At 42.7% G+C, this 24,276-nt stretch overlaps 1 protein-coding gene across 1 annotated transcript in view; it reads right to left on the bottom strand.

Moving 5' to 3' along the window:
* Positions 1-674: 674 nt before the first annotated feature.
* The window catches only part of wdfy3 (WD repeat and FYVE domain containing 3), a 690,816-nt gene continuing 667,214 nt past the window's right edge, over positions 675-24,276 (bottom strand). Inside the window, exons 64-66 of the mRNA XM_070871062.1 lie at positions 13,971-14,082; positions 6,211-6,408; positions 675-3,502 (exon numbers count right to left, since the gene is read on the bottom strand). Coding sequence (XP_070727163.1) covers positions 3,382-3,502; positions 6,211-6,408; positions 13,971-14,082 — 431 coding nt within the window. The 3' untranslated portion in view covers positions 675-3,381. The remainder of the gene's footprint in view (positions 3,503-6,210; positions 6,409-13,970; positions 14,083-24,276) is intronic.

The following is a 24,276-nucleotide window of genomic DNA, read 5'->3' as shown; positions in this document are numbered from 1 at the left end:
CAACCCATTCCTTTTACACTCATCACCATTGTGCGTGGGGGAGGGTGGGGGTCCAGCACCCTTATGTCTGACCATTCACTGCAACTCATTAAGCCACTTCCCAAGGTTCCCACAAATCTGTCCAAGAAGGCAAAGTGCTGAAAATAAAGATTTCAAATGTTTCACAATTACCTTTTAATGATGTTAATTACCTGTCCCTGCCGCATGCTGTCAGGTCTGCTGTTCAGAGCGGGATCCTGACCCGCTGTCAATTAGGGCCATTTTGACAGTGGGCCTGTCTCCAAACCTGCACTCGCAGGGCTGGGAAGATTCCAGCCAATGCTTCTTTTGATGAGCTCAGAGTACTCAGTATTTGGTGCAAGATTCTTACACTTGAATATCTTGTATTCTTGCATCATTCTTTTTTTCTTAACACACACTTAAAAGAACACATGAATAGAACATGTTACAACATGCTTCTATTGACACTCTTTCACCTTAGAGAAATAGCACTGTATTCTGCTTTTATACCTCAAGTAGATTGTGTAAATATCAGACAAATATTAGAATTTTAATTTATACCACAGACAAAAATGTTTCCAGAATATATATCTCATTCATCAAAGCAAAAAAACAACCAACCAATTAATAAACTCCCAACCTTTGATAATGTGATCTGAAAGTGATAAACAACATTTGGTGGTAAATAGCAGGTATTTATTTAAATGAAAAAAAGTTTAGTACCAGGACTTGTCTCTATTGCATTAGTTACATATGTATTTGTGTGACTGTAGCTCTTTTGCATTAAAGACAAATATACAATGACAATTCAGATACCACAGTTTACACACTAATGTAATGCATCAGTCTAGCACAGGAACCACCAAAACAAGGATTTTGTTTCTCATATACAGTACAAAAATCCCACTCCAGTTCAGCCAGTTTTCTTCATTTCAGATTCATTACTGTACAGATAATGGTCATCTGGGGAGGGAGGGGTACAAGTAATTGGTTAATATATTAAACACAACAAAAAAAGGTGGAAACAATATACATTTTACTGACACAAAAAGTCAGCTGTGTTAATCATGCAACAAGTAACAAAACTTGCTGAAATTAAAAATACTTCAAAAACAGTATAATTGCATAAATATTATACAGTTCATTTACTGTAAAGAAATGCTGTTTTTAAAATGATAGAGAAAATGTATATGATAAAATGATTCCTACCAGTTTTATACACAATAGCAAGGTGCAAAATCATTTTTTGTAACTTTTAGTATCGATGTAGACAAGTGCTGCCCTTTAGCAGCAGGTTCTACTATTGTAAGCTTGGCGGTACAAATTGCACAATACATTGTACAGATACGTAAACATGAATAATGCGTTTTACAACAAGGGAAAAGGGAAGATGAATATGTTAGTTACGCACAAAGAGTATACTTGCTACAACATGGATTGCTCCAAGTGCTTTCTACAGATTATGATATAGTACGTGTTGATATGCCCATCACAATTTTAACACAAAAAACATTAATTTTAAATAAACATGAAGATCAGTTACCCTCCTAAGAGGTGATCCTTGCATTGGTAGCAGCATTTAACGCAAAAAGAAACGTTTACTGCCCACAGTACCACTGCAATAGGGGAAGTGGCCTTTGATAGCCAATTAATCTACAATCAAGTCTGATTCCCAGAGGCCCTCACTATACTTAACACATTAACAACTACCAGTAGTTGCTTCATTGCCCCAGTCAATGTGCTTAAAGACAATGGCTGTTGATTAACAGCAACATTTTTTAACAACTAATATAAAATACTGAGGTCCATTGTAAATGTGCTCATGGGAATTGACTGTACTATTTTGCTTTTTATATGTTGTGGTTTTTCAGAAATGACTACCTGGGGCTGTCAGAGTCTATAAATACTGAACTGACTGGTACAATACAACATTTATTAGCAACTTTATCAATCTAAACATGTGGAAACTATTTTTTGAAATAAATTCCCTGCATGGTTATTAAAGGTCAGCTGGACAAAGAAGATCACTGAAGTGTTGCTGATACACAGCTGTACTGTAATTTTAATAAATTAAGATCTCGGAACCTAAAAGGCTGGGTTTTACACTCTGTAGTGAAGATTCAATTGTAGAATCTAACATGCCTCCTTGCTTTACCACCATGACACTGGATACATTTAAATGAAACTTCTTGACTGTATTATGTCTTAATATGCCCATATATTGGTGGAGAGAGAAAATACTGTTTTTATACTTGCTGGTCTAGAATACGTCATCAGCATTTTGTAAACAGCTTGGATAAAGGTAGAAAATGCATCTACTCAAATTACAATAGTAGACTTTCAATTTATTTCAATTTTCAGTTTACCCTAATTGCAGTGTACTGAGCTTGATGGAACAGAATTTAATAGCAAGGAAGCTTTATTTTCTTGCTGTCCCCCCCTCAAAGCACATATGCAAAAACAAAATGTTGCATTATGATAGTGCAATGCTGAAAGTAGCACTTGCATTCCCAAGTATTGCAAGTGTCCTATTGCTCCTAAAAAGGATAGAGTTAAATAAGTGTTTGTTAGAACACAGATGCTGATGTTATAGCATATTAATATCCCCAGATAAACTTTAGTATTTTCAAGAAGATATGAACACCAAGGAAGCTGCTATCCTGAAAACAGTGACATGACTGATTTGAAACTGCTGTATGCCCCCTTTTCGATGATACTGTGAGCTTATGTAATGGAGTATATAGTGTAAACAAATAAACCCACAAATCCATTACATTTCGATTTAAACAATAATTAAAATGGGAAAAAAACATAATGCAAGGTATTAATGCAATTGATAATGATAAGTGTTCTGGTTAGCTTTTGCACATTTTCTAAAACAGTTACTGAATGATGCCGGACACACTAATATTGATTTCTTAATTCACACAATTAGTGGTTAGTAGGACATCTTGTGACAGGCAATTCAGAAGTTTCTCTCATTAAAAAGGCCATTACAACTATTTACACTATAAACAAATAGGATTCTTGCGAAGGTGGCAGATTTACATCTAAAATCTTACAAGCCACTGGTTCCATGAGTATGGGTGGTGATATCAAGATGTTTAAGGGATGGTTTTAAGTCCAGAACTATCAAAATCATACTTTCAGCACATCCCAGAACATTCAAACCATCTATGAGTTAGGTCGAGAGATGAGCACATTAACTGCAAGGCAAATGATCCCTTTCTATTCAATATATTACAGTGCTTCAACACAGTACAAATAAATTTATGTAAACTCTTTTTTATCCCACAAGACTTTTCCTTTTGCATAAAATCATTTGAAATAGCCGAGAGTAACAATGATTCTACTTGTATGGTCACATATGTCAATGACCTGCTAGTTCCTGGAGCTCTCCTCAGCTCCTTTCTCCTGCTGCAGGTTGTAGTAACAATTCTGACAGACACGGACTGGTGAGGAGATTTTCAAGCGTCTGATCTCAGACTGAAATCGACTGCACCTGAAATACGAAATGAAGTAGAATCTGTAACTATCGCAAAACTAGTGTTTTTTTTAAATAAAATTGTCTCTAAATAAGTGTTACAAACATTCAGATATCACCTTTAGGGTATACAGACCAAAGATGGGTCTGAATTGGTATTGGACCACATTTGACAAACTGGGGACTTGAAAATGAAACACTGTATACTGGACAAAAGACAAGAGCTACCTGTCAAAGATCTCTTTACTTACTGCAACCAATGTTAGATTACCCATGACAGGTAGTTTTTCTTATATTTTGGATACAGTTCAACTCACATACATTAAATGAATAAACCTTCATGTAATGGAAGAAAAATAGCTAAGGACAGTGCCCTGTTAACAATTTTGCACTAAATTCAACTATCTGAGGTGGCCTTTTTATAAAAGGCTTTGTCTTGCGTTACATTTTGGGTCTTTCCCCAGAAGAGAAAATAGGATCAAATAATGAGAATATGCAACATTGCAGGCAAGAAGTTTAGCAGAAAATTCCAAGTTTTGCCTAGTTATAAAAAGAATTCAGGAGCAGGCGAGTGGGAACTTTATATACAATGGTTGAATGAAGAACTATAGAAATGTTGGTGCAGCAGGAAGAAATTCAGCTCCTCACGCCTGTGCTGGTGCTAGAAGACCATACCTATGGCAAATAATCTGACAGTCTTCCTCATTTTATTCAATCTCCACATATAATTAATGAAATATATCAAAGCAGTGTGAAAAAAGCTAGAAGCAGCATTCGCTGAACTGAAATGTTAAGACCATTTTAAAACAAATTCATCAAGACAACACTGCTTAGTGAAAACATGTAAAGATCTTTCTTACAGCTGGCTTCTAATCTGAAATAAAGACTTTGAATGTTGACCCAAGAGGCAACTACAAGATAACTGGAATCACCTCTAATACTATTATATTACAGGAATTTTTACAAGTGGCCTAACTCAACAGCTTTCTCTGAAACTTGGAATGGCAGACTACATATGCAATTAACATTATGGATCTGCATACGAGTAGTAATATTTAAAACTAGCAGAGACCCGTAAAACATCTGTGGTCAAATTAGTATCGTTATTGCAACAGTACTTGTTTAGACTATCATCTTTTTAGTCTATAGAATCAACGCTGATGTTCTCGTTCGTTCTCTTTCTCACATTCTCCCCCTTCCATCCCTTCTCTTCCTCTCTCCCGCCATGCGCTCCTCTTGGCTCCGCAGCAACGTCCCAGGAAGCCCCCTCACCGTGCCCCGCGCCCCCCCTCCCCATTAGCCCCACCACATCCACTGCTGCCTCCTCATTGAAGCAGACCCATTGTTCCCTGCCCTGATTGGTTGCGAGACCGGGCTGGCCTAGATCGCCCGTTGGTCGGTAAAACTATCACTCAGTCTGGACCACGTGCTCCCGGCCCAGGACAGTCAAAAACCCAGGACACACAAAAACTGACTATTATTAAAAGAAAGACTTGCATTTATATAGCTCGTTTCACAACCACTGGGCGTCCCAAAGTGTTTTACAGCCAAGGAAGCACTTTTGGAGTGTAGTCACTCTGTTATAATGTGGGAAACATGGCAGCCAACTTGCACACAGCAAACTTCCACAAACAGCAATGTGATAATGACCAAACAATCTGTTTTTGTTATGTTGATTGAGGGATAAATATTAGCCAGAACACCGGGGAGAAGTCCCCTGCTCTTCTTCAAAATAGTGCCAAAGGATCTTTTAGGTCCACCTGAGAGGGCAGACGGGGCCTTGGTTTAACATCTTTTCCGAAAGACGGCACCACCGATAGTGCAGAACTCCTTCAGCACTGCACTGGAGTGTCAACCTAGATTTATGTGCTCAAGTTTCTGGAGTGGGACTTATTATTATAGATTTAGGAGGAAATCAGAACATCCAATATGTATAACCAATTTATTGAAGTGAACACAACTAAATATAAATACGAGTAAAAGTCTACTGGCTTGGTTGTGGTGCAGGCCCAAAGATTGTCCAGGGAGAGAGAAATTACCTTTAAGTGATGTGTTGATAGTCCTCTTCAGTCTTTGGGCTTCCTCCAGACCCCGACCCCGCCCCCTCCCCTCCCATCCCTCACGATCCAACAACCTCTAGCCTGCACAGATCTTTGAACAAGTCTTGTACAGGTACTCCTCCACTGGGATGTCCAACAATAGGAAAGTGAGGTGGGAAACAGAAATGGCCCCTTCTACCCCATTAAAATAGTAACACTGAGCCTGCATTAACTCCAGGCATAGCCCCAGTACCACCTATCAGGTACATAGCAGGAACTCTGGGCATGATGCAATGGGGACAAAGATCTAATGCAATGAGTCTCCGGCCTATTTTCTTTTTCACTTCATCTCCTGGTGCTATGCAGAGGAAAACCTCACTAATTGAGTTCAATAACTCATATGACTTTGCTATTTCATCCATGAATGTGAAATTAGCTAATAAAACTCATGCTTTATGCTGCTATTCCACAGAATCATAAGCAGTCCTTACTCAAAATCACTCAAAATCCACTCAGTCATTTAAATCAAGATCTAATGTCGAAATGTTAGAGCTGATAGTGTAAAATAAATTAAAACTAACCTGCAACTTTGCCATCTGATTTAAATACTGCAAAAGGTTCATTATGGAATACACATCAAATAGAGCATCCCCACATTTATGCAAAACTTATTACATGTCCTCTTACTTTTGACAGAAGAGCTGCCCACAGTTTCTGCAGTGATGCCGTCGCTCAGTCAGGGAGAAGCGCACTGAGCATCCTGAACAGCAATCACCTCCATCATCTTTAATCCAGTGGTCAGCAGCTGTCCTCCCCGGCTGGTCACTCACTGACCAGCTAAATACCCGGCCTCGGGCATCACCTACCAGAATTTTACTGTGATCCCTGTAGGGAAGGGGAAAAAAAAGCAAGACCAGAATGGCTGCATTAAATGGAGTTATTGATTCATTTAATATACTCAATTATGAAAAGCGCTTTCTTTTTGAAAACCTGTAATATTTTAAACTAGCCAAGCATAATTTCAATGGCCATTCCCATCTATTCAAAAATATTTTTCATTCAACAGCAAATTGTAATTCCAAATAAAAATAAACAGAAAGCTGCACGTGTAAAGTGAAATTTTGGAGGTGATTTCTGTATCCTGTATGCTGGCCCCTTTGCCCAATCTTCCTTGTCCCAACTGCCACTATAAGGCTCAAGAAGCTTTTAAGAATACAGCAATAATGCTACGGAGTACCTCTATTATACAGAAACACACACACACACACACAAAAAGTAAATAGCTCAAAAATCTATTTCCCCTTATTCTTTATCTTCCACATACGCTAATCAAAAGCCCAGCGGGAGATCGAGAGCCAGCGGCAGTTGGTGAGAGGGGAGCGACCTGTCAAAAGCCCAGCGGGAGATCGAGAGCCAACGGCAGTTGGTAAGAGGGGAGCGACCTATAAAAGGCCCAGCAGGAGATCGAGAGCCAGCGGCAGTTGGTGAGAGGGGAGCGACCTGTCAAAAGCCCAGCGGGAGATCGAGAGCCAGCGGCAGTTGGTGAGAGGGGAGCGACCTATCAAAAGCCCAGCGGGAGATCGAGAGCCAGCTGCAGTTGGTGAGAGGGGAGCGACCTGTCAAAAGCCCAGCGGGAGATCGAGAGCCAGCGGCAGTTGGTGAGAGGGGAGCGACCTGTCAAAAGCCCAGCGGGAGATCGAGAGCCAGCGGCAGTTGGTGAGAGGGGAGCGACCTGTCAAAAGCATACCGGTGCAGCTACAGCGGGAGAGAAAGCAAAATAGAAGTAGAAAGTAATCAAAAAGTGACGTCACAGCCAATGTGGTAAGTGATTGGCTGGTGATTGGTGAGTAGCTTTTCTTTTCTTTTTATTGTTATTACCAATTTAAGGGTATCTAAGGTTAAGACATGGCAGGAGAGCTCGGCCATGTGATATGCTCCTCCTGTACCATGTGGGAACTCGGGGACACTTCCGGTGTCCCTGGGCGCTACGTGTGTGGGAAGTGTATCCGCCTCGAGCTCTTGACGATCCGCGTTGCGGAATTGGAGCTGAGGGTGGATTCACTCTGGAGCATCCACGATGCTGAGAATGACGTGAGTATCACGTGTAGTGAGTTGGTCTTACCGCAGGAGAAGGGTCCACAGCCAGATAGGGAATGGAAGACCAGCAGGAAGAGCAGTGCAAGAAAGATAGTGCAGGGGTCCCCTGTGGTCATCCCACTGCAAAACAGATACACTGCTTTGAGTACTGTTGGGGAGGATGACTCATCAGGGGAGGGCAGCAGCAGCCAAGTTCATGGCACCGTAGGTGGCTCTGCTGCAAAGGAGGGCAGGAAAAAGAGTGGGAGCGCGATAGTGATAGGGGATTCGATGGTGAGGGGAATAGATAGGCGTTTCTGCGGACGCAACCGAGACTCCAGGATGGTATGTTGCCTCCCTGGTGCAAGGGTCAAGAATGTCTCGGAGCGGGTGCAGGACATTCTGAAATGGGAGGGAGAACAGCCAGTTGTCGTGGTGCACATTGGTACCAACGACATAGGTAAAAAAAGGGATGAGGTCCTACGAAAAGAATTTAAGGAGCTAGGAGCTAAATTAAAAAGTAGGACCTCAAAATTAGTAATCTCGGGATTGCTACCAGTGCCACGTGCTAGTCAGAGTAGGAATCGCAGGATAGCGCAGATGAATACATGGCTTGAGCAGTGGTGCAGCAGGGAGGGATTCAAATTCTTGGGGCATTGGAACCGGTTCTGGGGGAGGTGGGACCAGTACAAACCGGACGGTCTGCACCTGGGCAGGTCCGGAACCAATGTCCTAGGGGGAGTGTTTGCTAGTGCTGTTGGGGAGGAGTTAAACTAATATTGCAGGGGGATGGAAACCTATACAGGGAGACAGAGGGAGACAAAAATGAGGCAAAAGCAAAAGACAGAAAGGAGATGAGGAAAAGTGGAGGGCAGAGAAACCCAAGGCAAAGAACAAAAAGGGCCATTGTACAGCAAAATTCTAAAAGGACAGAGGGTGTTAAAAAAACAAGCCTAAAGGCTTTGTGTCTTAATGCAAGGAGTATCCGCAATAAGGTGGATGAATTAACTGTGCAAATAGATGTTAACAAATATGATGTGATTGGGATTACGGAGACGTGGCTCCAGGATGATCAGGGCTGGGAACTCAACATCCAGGGGTATTCAACATTCAGGAAGGATAGAATAAAAGGAAAAGGAGGTGGGGTAGCATTGCTGATTAAAGAGGAGATTAATGCAATAGTTAGGAAAGACATTAGCTTGGATGATGTGGAATCTATATGGGTAGAGCTGCAGAACACTAAAGGGCAAAAATCGTTAGTGGGAGTTGTGTACAGACCTCCAAACAGTAGTAGTGATGTTGGGGAGGGCATCAAACAGGAAATTAGGAGTGCATGCAATAAAGGTGCAGCAGTTATAATGGGTGACTTTAATATGCACATAGATTGGGCTAGCCAAACTGGAAGCAATACGGTGGAGGAGGATTTCCTGGAATGCATAAGGGATGGTTTTCTAGACCAATATGTCGAGGAACCAACTAGGGGGGAGGCCATCTTAGACTGGGTGTTGTGTAATGAGAGAGGATTAATTAGCAATCTCATTGTGCGAGGCCCCTTGGGGAAGAGTGACCATAATATGGTGGAATTCTGCATTAGGATGGAGAATGAAACAGTTAATTCAGAGACCATGGTCCAGAACTTAAAGAAGGGTAACTTTGAAGGTATGAGGCATGAATTGGCTAAGATAGATTGGCTAATGATACTTAAGGGGTTGACTGTGGATGGGCAATGGCAGACATTTAGAGACCGCATGGATGAATTACAACAATTGTACATTCCTGTCTGGCGTAAAAATAAAAAAGGGAAGGTGGCTCAACCGTGGCTATCTAGGGAAATCAGCGATAGTATTAAAGCCAAGGAAATGGCATACAAATTGGCCAGAAATAGCAGCGAACCTGGGGACTGGGAGAAATTTAGAACTCAGCAGAGGAGTACAAAGGGTTTGATTAGGGCAGGGAAAATGGAGTACGAGAAGAAGCTTGCAGGGAACATTAAGGCGGATTGCAAAAGTTTCTATAGGTATGTAAAGAGAAAAAGGTTAGTAAAGACAAACGTAGGTCCCCTGCAGTCAGAATCAGGGGAAGTCATAACGGGGAACAAAGAAATGGCAGACCAATTGAACAAGTACTTTGGTTCAGTATTCACTAAGGAGGACACAAACAACCTTCCGGATATAAAAGTGGTCAGAGGGTCTATTAAGGAGGAGGAACTGAGGGAAATCTTTATTAGTCGGGAAATTGTGTTGGGGAAATTGATGGGATTGAAGGCCGATAAATCCCCAGGGCCTGATGGACTGCATCCCAGAGTACTTAAGGAGGTGGCCTTGGAAATAGCGGATGCATTGACAGTCATTTTCCAACATTCCATTGACTCTGGATCAGTTCCTATGGAGTGGAGGGTAGCCAATGTAACCCCACTTTTTAAAAAAGGAGGGAGAGAGAAAGCAGGGAATTATAGACCGGTCAGCCTGACCTCAGTAGTGGGTAAAATGATGGAATCAATTATTAAGGATGTCATAGCAGCGCATTTGGAAAATGGTGACATGATAGGTCCAAGTCAGCATGGATTTGTGAAAGGGAGATCATGCTTGACAAATCTTCTGGAATTTTTTGAGGATGTTTCCAATAAAGTGGACAAAGGAGTACCAGTTGATGTGGTATATTTGGACTTTCAGAAGGCTTTCGACAAGGTCCCACACAGGAGATTAATGTGCAAAGTTAAAGCACATGGGATTGGGGGTAGTGTGCTGACGTGGATTGAGAACTGGTTGTCAGACAGGAAGCAAAGAGTAGGAGTAAATGGGTACTTTTCGGAATGGCAGGCAGTGACTAGTGGGGTACCGCAGGGTTCTGTGCTGGGGCCCCAGCTGTTTACATTGTACATTAATGATTTAGACGAGGGGATTAAATGTAGTATCTCCAAATTTGCGGATGACACTAAGTTGGGTGGCAGTGTGAGCTGCGAGGAGGATGCTATGAGGCTGCAGAGTGACTTGGATAGGTTAGGTGAGTGGGCAAATGCGTGGCAGATGAAGTATAATGTGGATAAATGTGAGGTTATCCACTTTGGTGGTAAAAACAGAGAGACAGACTATTATCTGAATGATGACAGATTAGGAAAAGGGAAGGTGCAACGAGACCTGGGTGTCATGGTACATCAGTCATTGAAGGTTGGCATGCAGGTACAGCAGGCGGTTAAGAAAGCAAATGGCATGTTGGCCTTCATAGCGAGGGGATTTGAGTACAGGGGCAGGGAGGTGTTGCTACAGTTGTACAGGGCCTTGGTGAGGCCACACCTGGAGTATTGTGTACAGTTTTGGTCTCCTAACTTGAGGAAGGACATTCTTGCTATTGAGGGAGTGCAGCGAAGGTTCACCAGACTGATTCCCGGGATGGCGGGACTGACATATCAAGAAAGACTGGATCAACTGGGCTTGTATTCACTGGAGTTCAGAAGAGTGAGAGGGGACCTCATAGAAACGTTTAAAATTCTGACGGGTTTGGACAGGTTGGATGCAGGAAGAATGTTCCCAATGTTGGGGAAGTCCAGAACCAGGGGTCACAGTCTAAGGATAAGGGGTAAGCCATTTAGGACCGAGATAAGGAGAAACTTCTTCACCCAGAGAATGGTGAACCTGTGGAATTCTCTACCACAGAAAGTAGTTGAGGCCAATTCACTAAATATATTCAAAAGGGAGTTAGATGAAGTCCTTACTACTCCGGGGATCAAGGGGTATGGCGTGAAAGCAGGAAGTGGGTACTGAAGTTTCATGTTCAGCCATGAACTCATTGAATGGCGGTGCAGGCTGGAAGGGCTGAATGGCCTGCTCCTGCACCTATTTTCTATGTTTCTATGTTTCTATGTATCCTTTCTTTTCAATTATTCTTTCCTGTTGACTTAGTCCTCTGCCTCTTCTGATGTATGGCCTATTTTGAGAGATGGGCCACATGGCTTAAAATCCATCTCTGGTTGGTTATAAATCTGTTTCAAGGTTTGTTTCTTTGCCCACTCAGAAGATGGATTAGTAAAATTTGACTTGATCACATCATCAGAGTGCCAGGCCAGATGTTTTATGGGCGACTCAACAAACCCCCGGAAGTAAAAAGCACAGGGAAAGTTAACCTGTCAGCAGCCCGGTTAGGAGAAATTACCAAAATGAATTACCCCCAGTTGGACCTGGGAGTTGCATTTTTGAACACTAAGTGCAGATTTCACCACCAAAATAAAATCAATACTTCAATTTTCAAATGGAATCCTGTATCTAATGAGAGGAAGTTACCATTAAACTTTAGTTATTTCACTTATCTCAGCCTTGATAGCAATAGGTTGGCAATACAGTTACAATAGCATGGATCTGCAAACTGGCAATTGAGAGTTCAAATCTGAATTATGAAGTCAAATTCAATAAATCTGATCATTTGTAGGCTGGGCCCAGGAGAAAAATGACTGAAAGCCGCCGGATTATTGTAAAAATCTAACTGGGAACAGAACCTGCCACTTCGATCTGGTTTGACTTACATGCAACTCCACAGTGAACCACATATTGTAGGTGACTGTGAAGTGGCTAGTTGGAAAAACAATCACTGCAGAAGGCCCATCATCACATTGAGGACAACTAGCGATATACAGTAAATGCACGTTATAGATGTCACATTGCTCATATCTTCAGAGCAAATAATAAAAACATTTGCCACGAGTAGCCTCAGAAAGTGAAACCTAGCATTCAAGGCTCCCAGTTCTGATTATGAGCCAGTGACCCGATAGAAAGTGCAAGCGTGGATTTGGGGCTTAGATAGGATTAGTCATGGAGGTGCCGCTTTGCATTCTATCCTCATTGACTAGATTCATATGTAACGAATAACCACCTGGCCAAGGTATTAGAGTGTTCCCATCACCCCTGGTAACATACCCTAGAGTTCTTTCAAAAGATGAAAAAAGAATTGGACGAAAAAGTATTTAAAATAAAAACTTCAGTTATTGGAATAGTTATGAACATGCACACAAATCCCAGTGTTCCCATTTGTGTCAAGATGTGTGACTTCTATATTACATTTATGTGACTTGAGATAATCCAAATATGTTTTAAAAATTAGCTTCAGCAAGCTGCATAAGGGAAGCTCCCTATCTTTAATCTCCAGCCACATAATCTCCAGAGATATCTGCGCTCCTCTCATTCTGCCCTCTTGAGCATCCCTGATTAGAATTGCTCAACCACTGGTGGCAGTGCCTTCAGTTGCCTAGGTCCTAAGCTCTGGAATTCCCTCCCTAAATCTCTGTCCCTCTACCTCTATTTCCTCCTTTAAGATGCTCCTTAAAACCACCTCTTGACCAAGCATTTGGTCATCTGCCCTAATTTCTCCTTGTGTGGCTTGGTGTCAAATTTTTGTTTTATAACGCTCCTATGAAGCGCCTTGGGTCGTTTTACTACGTTAAATACAAGTTGTTGTAAGTGTATCTGTAGCATGAGGACTGCAGCTTGGTTGTCTGGATTGAAGCACGGTTAGCCTTGGAATTCAAGCTTGTCAAATTCCTAATCCTCTGAAGGACAAGTATATTACAGGGATAATTCTGTCATCTCTTTGTAGTCCGAGTTGGGAGAATCGGGATTATGATGTTGTAGGCCTATCTCCGACCTGCATATTCCTTCAGTGCAACTTCCCCACTGGGATCGAGACTTCCAAGTAAACTCTTAAATGAAAACAAGTAGTCCAAGGACTACAGTTCATATCTTATCTGCTCAAGTGTTCAAAATGACTAACATCTTAATTGCCTGACCATTGAGAATAAATCCTTTCACCAGCAACTGGATCTATATCTAAGTAAAAACAGCCGTACAATTGAGGAACAGCCTCACTGTCTTGAGTTCCCAACTTAATATTGTCTGAACCATGAGGGGGTTCTGCATGAGACCATCTTCCATCAGAGACCCAAAACATAGTGAAAAGAACTACAAAATGCTAAAGAATTGGACAATGGATAGACAATGAACACTGAAGGTGAGAACACAGATACTGCCCACAGAAAAGGAAAATGTAACCGCTGGAAATCTTAAATGAAAATGATCAGCTGGTCAATCAGTATCTGTACAATATTTATAAGTTATAAAAGGCTGTCCTTGTCAGTACTATGAAAAGATTTCTCCAGCCTGATCCCACCTGTTCTGATACTTAACCCTGAAATATTAAGCCATCTTTCTCTGAGATGCTGATTGATCTGTAGCCACTTCTGATATTTTCTGCCCATTGTCAGAGGTTATGGAAAGATCTACAGTCCTGGACTCAAGGCCTAACCTATACTTCTCAGTGAACCAAACACTGGCTATTTAAATAAAAAAATTTGCTTTAGATGGACTTGATTTACTAACAATACTCACTTTGAAATGCCTAACGCAGTGATTTCTGCAGGGTGACAATTGTCTTTACGATCAAATGCGGTGTGCATAGTTAACTTGCTTCGGAACACCAACTGTCGCTCCCATCTGTATCCTGAAACAAAAAAGAAAATCACTTGCATTGACACACAATAGAAAATGTAACCTGTTATTTGTACTCAGTTTAAGCGGTATTTATGACATTGGAAATCATTTGCAGTTAAACTAATATGAATGTCCTAGATCACTTACTACATAACTGAATGTAATAACACTATTTACAGTGAAAATCTAAGTTTTAAAATCATAAAATCTAAACAGAAGGAGGCTATTTGGCCTGTCGTCCTGTGCCAGCTCTTTGAACGAGCTATCCAATTTAGTCTCAACACCCGAGATTTTTCCCCAAGCCCCTGCAAATTAGTCCTCTTCAGGTACATGTCCAATTGCCTTTTGAAAGTTCCTATGGAATTTGCTTCCACCACCCTTTCAGGTAGCACATTTCAGATCTTAACCCTATGTGTGAAAACAATTTTCATTTCCCTTCTAATGCTTTTGCCAATTATTTTAAATCAATGACCTCTAGTTACCGATCCACTTGCCAGAAGAAACACTTTCTCCCCATTTGCTCTATCAAAACCTCTCATTATTTTGAATACCATTATTAAATCTCCCCTAACCTTCTCTGCTCTAAAGGAGAACAATCCCAGCTTCTCCAATCTCTGCACATACCTGAACAACAAATGTATTGGTTAGCCTCTGAAAATTTTCTCACAGGTGCATAGAAACCAGTGCTTCCAGTCACAAATGGTCAAATTTCTGTATTGACCAACTCTTTTACAGGTCAGTTATACTACACATTGTATCATAGAAACATAGAAAACATAGAAACATAGAAAATAGGTGCAGGAGTAGGCCATTCGGCCCTTCAAACCTGCACCGCCATTCAATGAGTTCATGGCTGAACATGAAACTTCAGTACCCCATTCCTGCTTTCTCGACATACCCTTTGAGCCCCCGAGTAGTAAGCACTACATCTAACTCCTTTTTGAATATATTTAGTGAACTGGCCTCAACAACTTTCTGTGGTAGAGAATTCCACAGGTTCACCACTCTCTGGGTGAAGAAGTTTCTCCTCATCTCGGCCCTAAATGGCTTACCCCTTATCCTTAGACTGTGACCCCTGGTTCCGGACTTCCCCAACATTGGGAACATTATTCCTGCATCTAACCTGTCTAAACCCGTCAGAATTTTAAACGTTTCTATGAGATCCCCTCTCATTCTTCTGAACTCCAATGAATACAAGCCCAGTTGATCCAGTCTTTCTTGATATGTCAGTCCCGCCATCCCGGGAATCAGTCTGGTGAACCTTCCCTGCACTCCCTCAATAGCAAGAATGTCCTTCCTCAAGTTAGGAGACCAAAACTGTAGTTCTCTGTTTTCTCTCTCCACCCCCCCGCCCTTTCTTGAATAGCGGTGTTACATTTGCTACCTTCCAATCTGCTGGGACCATTCTAGAATCTGGGGAATTTTGGAAGATCAAACACAATGCATCCACTATCTCTGCAGCCATCTCTTTTAAAACCCAAACTGTATCAAAAATGTTGGACTTGATCCAGAGTAGAGCATCCTCTACAGTGCTCTGATAACACCCCCCAGGAGAGTAACTCCTGCTTCAGCAATGCAATATTGTTTTGCTCCATGTACTATAGTTGTGGTTTGTGACTAAGAATGAGAATTCAGTGCCAAATTATGGGAAATTTTCTGTTGTGGAAACCCAACAGTTCGAGAGCAGGAGAAGTGGCGGAGTATAAAAAGAGCGACCCACAGCAACGCAAGTGAATCTGAGAGCGGGAGAAGCTAGCCCCGGAGGCTGCAGCAGCATCAACCGACCTGGGAGGATAAGAGGTAGAAGGATTCAAGGTGTTACGTCACAGGAAAGCAGGGAAGTGATTGGTTGGTAAAAGGGACATTGTTTTTTTTCTTTGCTATTCAGATTCGAGGCCGGTGACTATCACTTTTTTTCTTTAAGTCTTTACTAAAGGGCAGAGGGATGTACTAAAAACGTTATTTAATTAATCTAACAACTAGAAACATGGAAGGGCAGCTCAGTCCTGTGGAGTGCACATCCTGTGGCATGTGGGAAGCTCTGGATGCTTCGCATAGACTGGACGACCACATGTGCAGGTGGTGTCTCCAGCTGCATCAACTTGAGCTCTGTGTTTCGGAGCTTGAGCGGCGGCTGGAGTCACTGCGGTGCATCCGCGAAAGTGAGAATTGCATGGATAGCACATTTCTAGAGGTGGTCACCCCGCAACTTAAAGGTGTGCAGGCAGAAGAGGAAGACTAGGCAGGTATGGCAGGAGTCTCCCGAGGCCATCTCGCTCTCCAACTAGTATTCTGTTCTGAGTACTGGTGGGGGCGATGATGCCTCTGGGGAGTGCAGCCAGAGCCAAGTACAAGGCACCACAGGTGGCTCAGAAGAAGAGGAATGGAAGAGCAATAGTGGTAGGAGACTCAATAGTCAGGGGAGCAGACAGACGTTTCTGCGGCCACAGATATGACACGAGGATGGTATGTTGTCTCCCTGGTGCCAGGGTCAAGGATGTCACTGAGCGGCTGCAAGACATTCGGGGCGGGGAAAGAGGGTGAACAGCCAGAGGTCGGGATCCATATCAGTACCAACGAAAGAGAGATTAGGTCCTGCAGGCAGAGCTTAGGGAGCTAGGAGATTAAAAAGCAGGACCTTAAAAGGTAGTAATCTCCAGGTTACTGCTAATGGCACGTGCTAGTGAGTACAGAAATAGGAGGATAGAGCAGATGAATGTGTGACTGGAGAGATAGTGCAGGCGGGAGAGCTTTAGATTCCTGAGGCATTAGGACCGTTTTTGGGGTGGTGGGACCTGTACAGGCCAGATGGGTTGCACCTCAACAGAGCCGGGACCAGTATCCTCGTGGGAGGGTTTGCTAGTGCTGTTGGGAAGGGTTTAAACTAGCTTGGCGGGGGGATGGGAACCGCAGAATAAATTGAGTGGGGAGAGAAGCAAAGCTGGAATTGGGCAGCAGGAAAGTAGAATCATAGAAATTTACAGCGCGGAAGGAGGCCATTTCGGCCCATCGTGTCCTCGCTGGCCAACCAAGAGCTGTCCAACCTAATCCCACTTTCCAGTTCTTGGTCCGTAGCCCTGTAGGTTACGGCACTTTAAGTGCACATCCAAGTATCTTTTAAATGCAGTGAGGGTTTCTGCCTCTACCACTCTTTCAGCCAGTGAGTTCCAGACCTCCACCACTCTCTGAGTGAAGAAATTTCCCCTCATATTTTCTCTAAATCTCCCCCCAATTATTTTAAATCGATGCCGCCTGGTTGTTGACCCCTCTGCCAAGGGAAACAGGATCTTCCTATCCACTCTATCCAGGCCCCTCCTAACTTTATGCACCTCAATCAGGTCTCCCCTCAGCCTCTTCTGTTTCAAAGAAAACAGACCCAGCATCTCCAATCTTTCCTCAGCCAAAATTCTCTAGTCCAGGCAACATTCTTGTAAATCTCCTCTGCACCCTTTCCAGTGCAATCACATCTTTCCTGTAATGTGGTGACCAGAACTGCACACACTACGCCAGCTAACCAGTGTTTTATACAGTTCAAACATAACGTGCTTGCTCTGGTATTCCATGCCTCGACTTATAAAAGTATACCATATGCCTTCTTACCCACCTTACCTTCAGGGATCTGTGGACCTGCACTCCAAGGTCCCTTTGTTCCTCTACATTTTTCAGTGTCATGCCAATTAATGTGTATTCCCTTGCCTTGTTAGACTTCCCAAATGCATTACATCACACTTATCCGGATTGAATTCCATTTGCCACTGTTCTGCCCACCTGACCAGTTCAATGATATCTTCCTGCAGTCCGTATCTTTCATCTTCATTATCAACCACACAGTCTATTTTAGTGTCATACACAAACTTCTTAATCATACCTCCAACATTTAAGTCCAAGTCATTGATATATACCACGAAAAGCAAGGGACCCAGCACTGATCCTTGCGGAACCCCGCTGGATACAGCCTTCCAGTCGCAAAACCGTTACCCTTTGCTTCCTTGATTCCTACCTCCGAGCCAATGTTACTTTCATGACCAGTCTGCCATGTGGGACCTTATCAAAAGCTTTGCTAAAATCCACATACGCTTCATCATATGCACTGCCCTCAACGACCCTCCTGGTTACCTCCTCAAAAGATTCAATTAAGTTAGTCAGACACGACTTTTCTTGACCTCTCCTTTTTAGGCGGTCCCTCCTTTCGAGCATGACTTACTTCCACACCAAAAATAGATGAGTTCACAGGTGTTTCAATGAAGGACCTGATATTCCAGGTCCCAAACTACATGTTCAATGGTGGAAGATGCCGGTGCGTGGATTTTTTTAATGTGTAGTGGCCGTTGCACACCAGCCACCACACGGGCTTGACAGAGCTAGGTCTTGGACCAGTGGCAAGGATTAACCAAGATGACTGGGGATCAGCTCTGCTGCACGGACCTAGTGCGCACACATATCGCAGCGTGGGTTGGCCTGTGCTGTCCCAGGGCCCTCGCCTCAGCTGGGACCCAAACTCTCGCCTCTCCTAGGCTCCGATCACGTCGCTCTGCAATCTCTCGCCGCTCCTTCTCCCCGACACAGATGCTCCTGACGTACCTGCTCACGCTCCAATCACCGACCTGAATTATGGTGACGTCCAATCTAGTTGCCCTCCTCGAAGATGTCGCTCTCCTTCACTAGTTTGCGCTGCTCCATGGAGTGGCATGCCGCCACGCTGTCCAGAGGCCGCTTGCCTTTTATGGCCTCGCCCCTCCGCTGGTGTTTTCACGCAGGTCAGGGTCGCCATGCTGTCCAGGGGCCGCTCGTCTTTTATGGGCCCGACCTGCCGCTGGTGTTCATGCAGATCGGGCAAATCCATGCTGATTGTCCTTGATTAATCCATGTCTTTCTAAATGAAGATTTATCCTGTCCCTCAGGATTGTATCCAATAATTTTCCCACCACCGAATTTAGGCTGACTGGCCTGGAATTACTCGGTCTATCCCTTTCTCCCTTCTTAAACAAAGGTACAGCATTAGTTGTCCTCTGGCACCAGACCTGCAGCTAGAGAGGATTGCAAAACGATGATAAGAGCTATTTCCTCTTTTGCTTCTCTTAACAGCCTGGGATACATTTCATCCAAGCCTGGGGATTTATCCATTTTCAAAGCTGTTAAGCCCCTCAATACTTCCTCTCTCACTATAGTTATCTTGTCTAATATTTTACACTCCTCCTCCCACATTGCAAAGTCTGCATCGTCCTCTCTTTTGTGAAAACGGATGCAAAGTATTCATTAAGAATCCTGCCCATGTCTTCCGCGTCGACACATAGATTTCCTTTATGGTTTCTAATAGGCCCGACTCTTTCTCTAGTTATCCTCTTACTCTTATAAAACATCTTTGGGTTTTCCTGATGTTACTTGCCAACATTCTTTCATGCTCTCTCTTTGCTTTCCTGATATCTTTTTTAATTGCACCCCTGTCCTTCTTATACTCCTCTAGAGTTTCTGCAGTGTTGAGTTCTCAGTATCTGTCATAAGCTTCCCTTTTTTTCTTTATCTTATCCTGTAGGTCCCTTGACATCCAGGGGGCTATAGCTTTGTTAGCCCCACCCGTTTTTTTTAAGGGAACACGCTTGCTCTGTACCCTCAGGATCTCTTCCTTGAATGCCACCCAATGTTCTGACACTGATTTACCACCAAGTCGCCGTTTCCAGTCCACTTTGGCCAAATCCCATCTCAGCTCATCAAAATTGGCTTTACATCAATTGAGAACTTTTATTCCTGGTGTCCCCTTGTCTTTTTCCATAACTACCCTAAATCTTACAGAATTATGATCACTAGCACTAAAATGCTCTCCCACAGATGCCCCTTCCCCCTGCCCCTCTTCATTCCCCAAAACCAAGTCCAGAACCGTCCCCTCCCTTGTTGAGCTTGTTACATACTGGCTAAAGAAGTTCTCTTGAATGCATTTCAAGAATTCCACAACCTCTGTACCATTTATACTGCTTTTTCCCCAATTATTAGGATAGTTGAGGCACATACAGGGTAAGATTTTAAAAAAAGGGAAGCTTATGACCGATACCGAGAACTTGATATTGCAAAAACTCTAGGAGAGTACTTGCAGGGGTGCAATTATAAAAGATATCAGGAAAGCAAAGAGAGACCATGAAAGAATGTTGGCAAGTAAAATTAGGGAAAATTCAAAGATGTTTTACAAATACATTAAGAGTAAGAGGATAACTAGAGAAAGAGTGGGGCCTATTAGAGACCATAAAGGAAATCTGTGTGTGGTGGCAGAAGACGTGGGTATGATTCTTAATGAATACTTTACATCTGTTTTCACAAAAGAGAGGGGCGATGCAGACTTTGCAATGAGGAGCGAGGAGTGTGAAATATTAGAGGAGATAAATGTTGTGTTCATACTCTATTTGTTTGTTTCAACTCACAGGATGGGCATTAGGACCCTGCGGAAGCTATTCACAGTTGCTGTACTCATGCTAGTTCATGCCCGTTTGGGGACACCATTTTGGGTTGTATAAAAGCAGTTAAGTTAAGTTACATTTCTCCTGGCTCAGTTTGTCAGTTATTTACACGTACACAACATAATTTGGAGACATAATAAGGATGACTCAAATTAACCTCCCTACCCCCCCCCAATAAACATAGTGACGGAGGAAGTATAAAGGGGCTTATCAGCTTTGAAAGTGGATAAATCCCCAGGCCCAGATGAAATGTATCCCAGGCTGTTAAGAGAAGCAAAAGAGGAAATAACAGAGGCTCTGACCATCATTTTCCAGTCCTCTCTGGCTACAGGTGTCATGCCAGAGGACTGCTAATGTTGTACCTTTGTTTAAAAAAAGGAGAAAAGAATAGACCGAGTAATTACAGGCTGTTCAGCCTAACCTCAGTGGTGGGAAAATTGGAAAAAATCCTGAGGAACAGGATAAATCTTCATTTGAAAAGACATGGATAAATCAAGAGCAGTCAGCAAGGATTTGTTTAGGGAAGGTTATGTCTGACTAACTTAGTTGAATTTTTCGAGGAGTTATAAAGGAGGGTTGATGAGGGCAGTGCGTATGATGTAGTGTATATGGATTTTAGCAAAGTTTTTGATAGGGTCCCACATGGCAGACTGGTCACGAAAGTAAAAGCCCGTGGGATCCAGGGCAAAGTGGCAAGTTGAATCCAAAATTGGCTCAGAGACAGGAAACAAATGGTAATAGTTGATAGGTGTTTTGGTGACTGGAAGGCAGTATCCAGCAGGGCTCAGTGCTGGGTCCCTTGTTTTTTGTGGTATATATATATATCAATGACCTGGACTTGAATGTTCCAGGTATGATTAAGAAGTTTGCAGATGACGCTAAAATAGGCTGTGTGGCTGATAAAGAAGAAGAAAGCTGCAGACTGCAGGAAGATATCAATGTACTGGTCAGGTGGGCAGAACAGTGGCAAATAGCATTCAATCCGGATAAGCGTGAGGTAATGCGTTTGGGGAGGTCTAACAAGGCAAAGGTATACACATTAAATGGTATGACACTAAAAAGTGTAGAGGAACAAAGGGACCTTGTGGTGTAGGTCCACAGATCCCTGAAGGTAGCAGGCCAGGTGGATAAGATGGTTAAGAAGGCATATAGAAACATAGAAAATAGGTGCAGGAGTAGGCCTTTCGGCCCTTTGAGCCTGCACCGCCATTCAATGAGTTCATGGCTGAACATGCAACCTCAGTACCCCATTCCTGCTTTCTCGCCATACCCCTTGATCCCCCTAGTAGTAAGGACTATATCTAACTCCTTTTTGAATATATTTAGTGAATTGGCCTCAACAACTTTCTGTGGTAGAGAATTCCACAGGTTCACCACTCTCTGGGTGAAGAAGTTTCTCCTCATCTCAGTCCTAAATGGCTTACCCCTTATCCTTAAGACTGTGACCCCTGGTTCTGGACTTCCCCAACATTGTGAACATTCTTCCTGCATCTAACCTGTCTAAACCCGTCAGAATTTTAAACGTTTCTATGAGATCCCCTCATTCTTCTGAACTCCAGTGAATACAAGCCCAGTTGATCCAGTCTTTCTTGATTTGTCAGTCCCGCCATCCCGGGAATCAGTCTGGTGAACCTTCCCTGCACTCGCTCAATAGCAAGAATGTCCTTCCTCAAGTTAGGAGACCAAAACTGTACACAATACTCAAGGTGTGGCCTCACCGAGGCCCTGTACAACTGTAGCAATACCCCTGCCCCTGTACTCAAATCCCCTCGCTATGAAGGCCAACATGCCATTTGCTTTCTTAACCGCCTGCTGTACCTACATGCCAACCTTCAATGACTGATGTACCATGACTCGTTGCACCTCCCCTTTTCCTAATCTGTCACCATTCAGATAATAGTCTGTCTCTCTGTTTTTACCACCAAAGTGGATAACCTCACATTTATCCACATTATACTTCATCTGCCATGCTTGCCTTTATTAGTCGAGGCATGGAATACAAAAGCAAGGAGGTTATGCTTGAATTGTATAGAACACTGGTTAGAACGCAGTTGGAGTACTGTGTGGAGTTCTGGTCACCACATTACAGGAAAGATGTGATTGCACTGGAAAGGGTGCAGAGGAGATGCACAAGAATGTTGCCTGGGCTGGAGAATTTTGTCTGTGAGGAAAGATTGGAGATGCTGGGTCTGTTTTCTTTGGAACAGAGGAGGCTGAGGGGAGACCTGATTGAGGTGTATCAAATTATGAGGGGCCTAGACAGAGTGGATAGGAAGGATCTGTTTCCTTTGGCAGAGGGGTCAACAATTTAAAGTAATTGGGAGGAGGTATAGAGGAGATACGAGGGGAAATTTCTTTACCTCGAGCGTAGTGGGCACCTAGAACTCACTGCCTGAAAGGCAGAAGCCCTCACCACATTTAAAAAATACGTGGAAGTGCACTTAAAGTGCCGTAACCTACAGGGCTACGGACCAAGACCTGGAAAGTGGGATTAGGCTGGATAGCTCTTGGTCGGCCGGTGCGAACACGATGGGCCGAAATGGTCTCCTTCAGTGCTGTAAATTTCTATGATTCTAACCACTGACTCTTACAATAAACTAAGAGAGACAGCTTTTATTCCATCAGTTTAGGTTGGATTCAAACTCAGGCCCCATAGAAGAAACTACAAAATGTGATTTCACTTTGCCTGCTGTTCTGTCATTTCTATGACTGCCTCCTTCAATATCATCCAGGCAGCAAGTTTCGAGCAATAAAGTTTGGAGCATGTATAAATAACATACATGCTCTAATGAAACACCAGGACTTGCTACAAAGAAGGTTGCTATCATTTTACTACAGTGTATAAGGATAGAAACTATGCTGCATTATGGATTCAGATGGAAGCTTCAGTGTCGGGGCTTTGGCAATGAACAATCTGATCCTTAAGAATTTACAGAAATTAAAAATCAAAGATGAATCTGCCGCTCATTTAACATTTGCTGCTTATATGTTTTTCATCATAGAACATTCCTACATTACAACAGTACTTCATTGACTGTAAAGCACTTTGAGACGTCCGGTGGTTGTGAAAGGCTATATAAATTCAAGTCTTTCTTTTTTCTTTATCGAAGTTTAAAGTTATAGCTCACTATCAATTTAGATAGGACAGGAGTTAATTAAAATACTGCATAGCTACCCATAAAAGAAGATCTTTCACAAAAAGGCAATAAGATACTTAGTCCATGCTGAAGAGTCACAAATGTCTCAGTTGAAGGCAGACATTTATGTTCTGATAGAATTGATAAATCAAGCAAAATCTTCAGGATATCAATTTACATGATTTACCGTCGCCCAGATTTATTTAACAGCTGCATTTCCCACTGGAAGAAGTTAACTTAATGTGCTGAATGGCTTTTTCTTGCTGTATCCTGTGTTCTTATAACATCAATTCTTTGAAGTTGTAAAAAGGTCTAATCTCTAGATTTCCAAAGGTTCATAATATCCATCTGAAAACTAGTGTTGAGAATCCATTCATAAGGATGGGCATTTTTCCTATAAAAGTTGCAAGGTACAGTATTTATGTACCAAATAAAATTGTGTGGCACCATTTGATAGAACAATGAAGAATCTTTTGGAAAACAATGCCACCTGTTTATTAAAGTTGAACATGGGAACGATGTTATCGGTTTAAAGAACTATTCTAGCTCCGATAAAATGCATAGTAAGCAACTCTAAGAAATCTGAGACCAATAGCGTAATATGATGTCCCAGACATTCCC

The sequence above is a fragment of the Pristiophorus japonicus genome, chromosome 2, assembly GCF_044704955.1.
Source record: "Pristiophorus japonicus isolate sPriJap1 chromosome 2, sPriJap1.hap1, whole genome shotgun sequence".
Classification (NCBI taxonomy): Eukaryota; Metazoa; Chordata; class Chondrichthyes; family Pristiophoridae; genus Pristiophorus; species Pristiophorus japonicus.
Note: the sequence above shows the minus strand (reverse complement) of the source record. Positions and strands in the feature narration are given on the sequence as shown.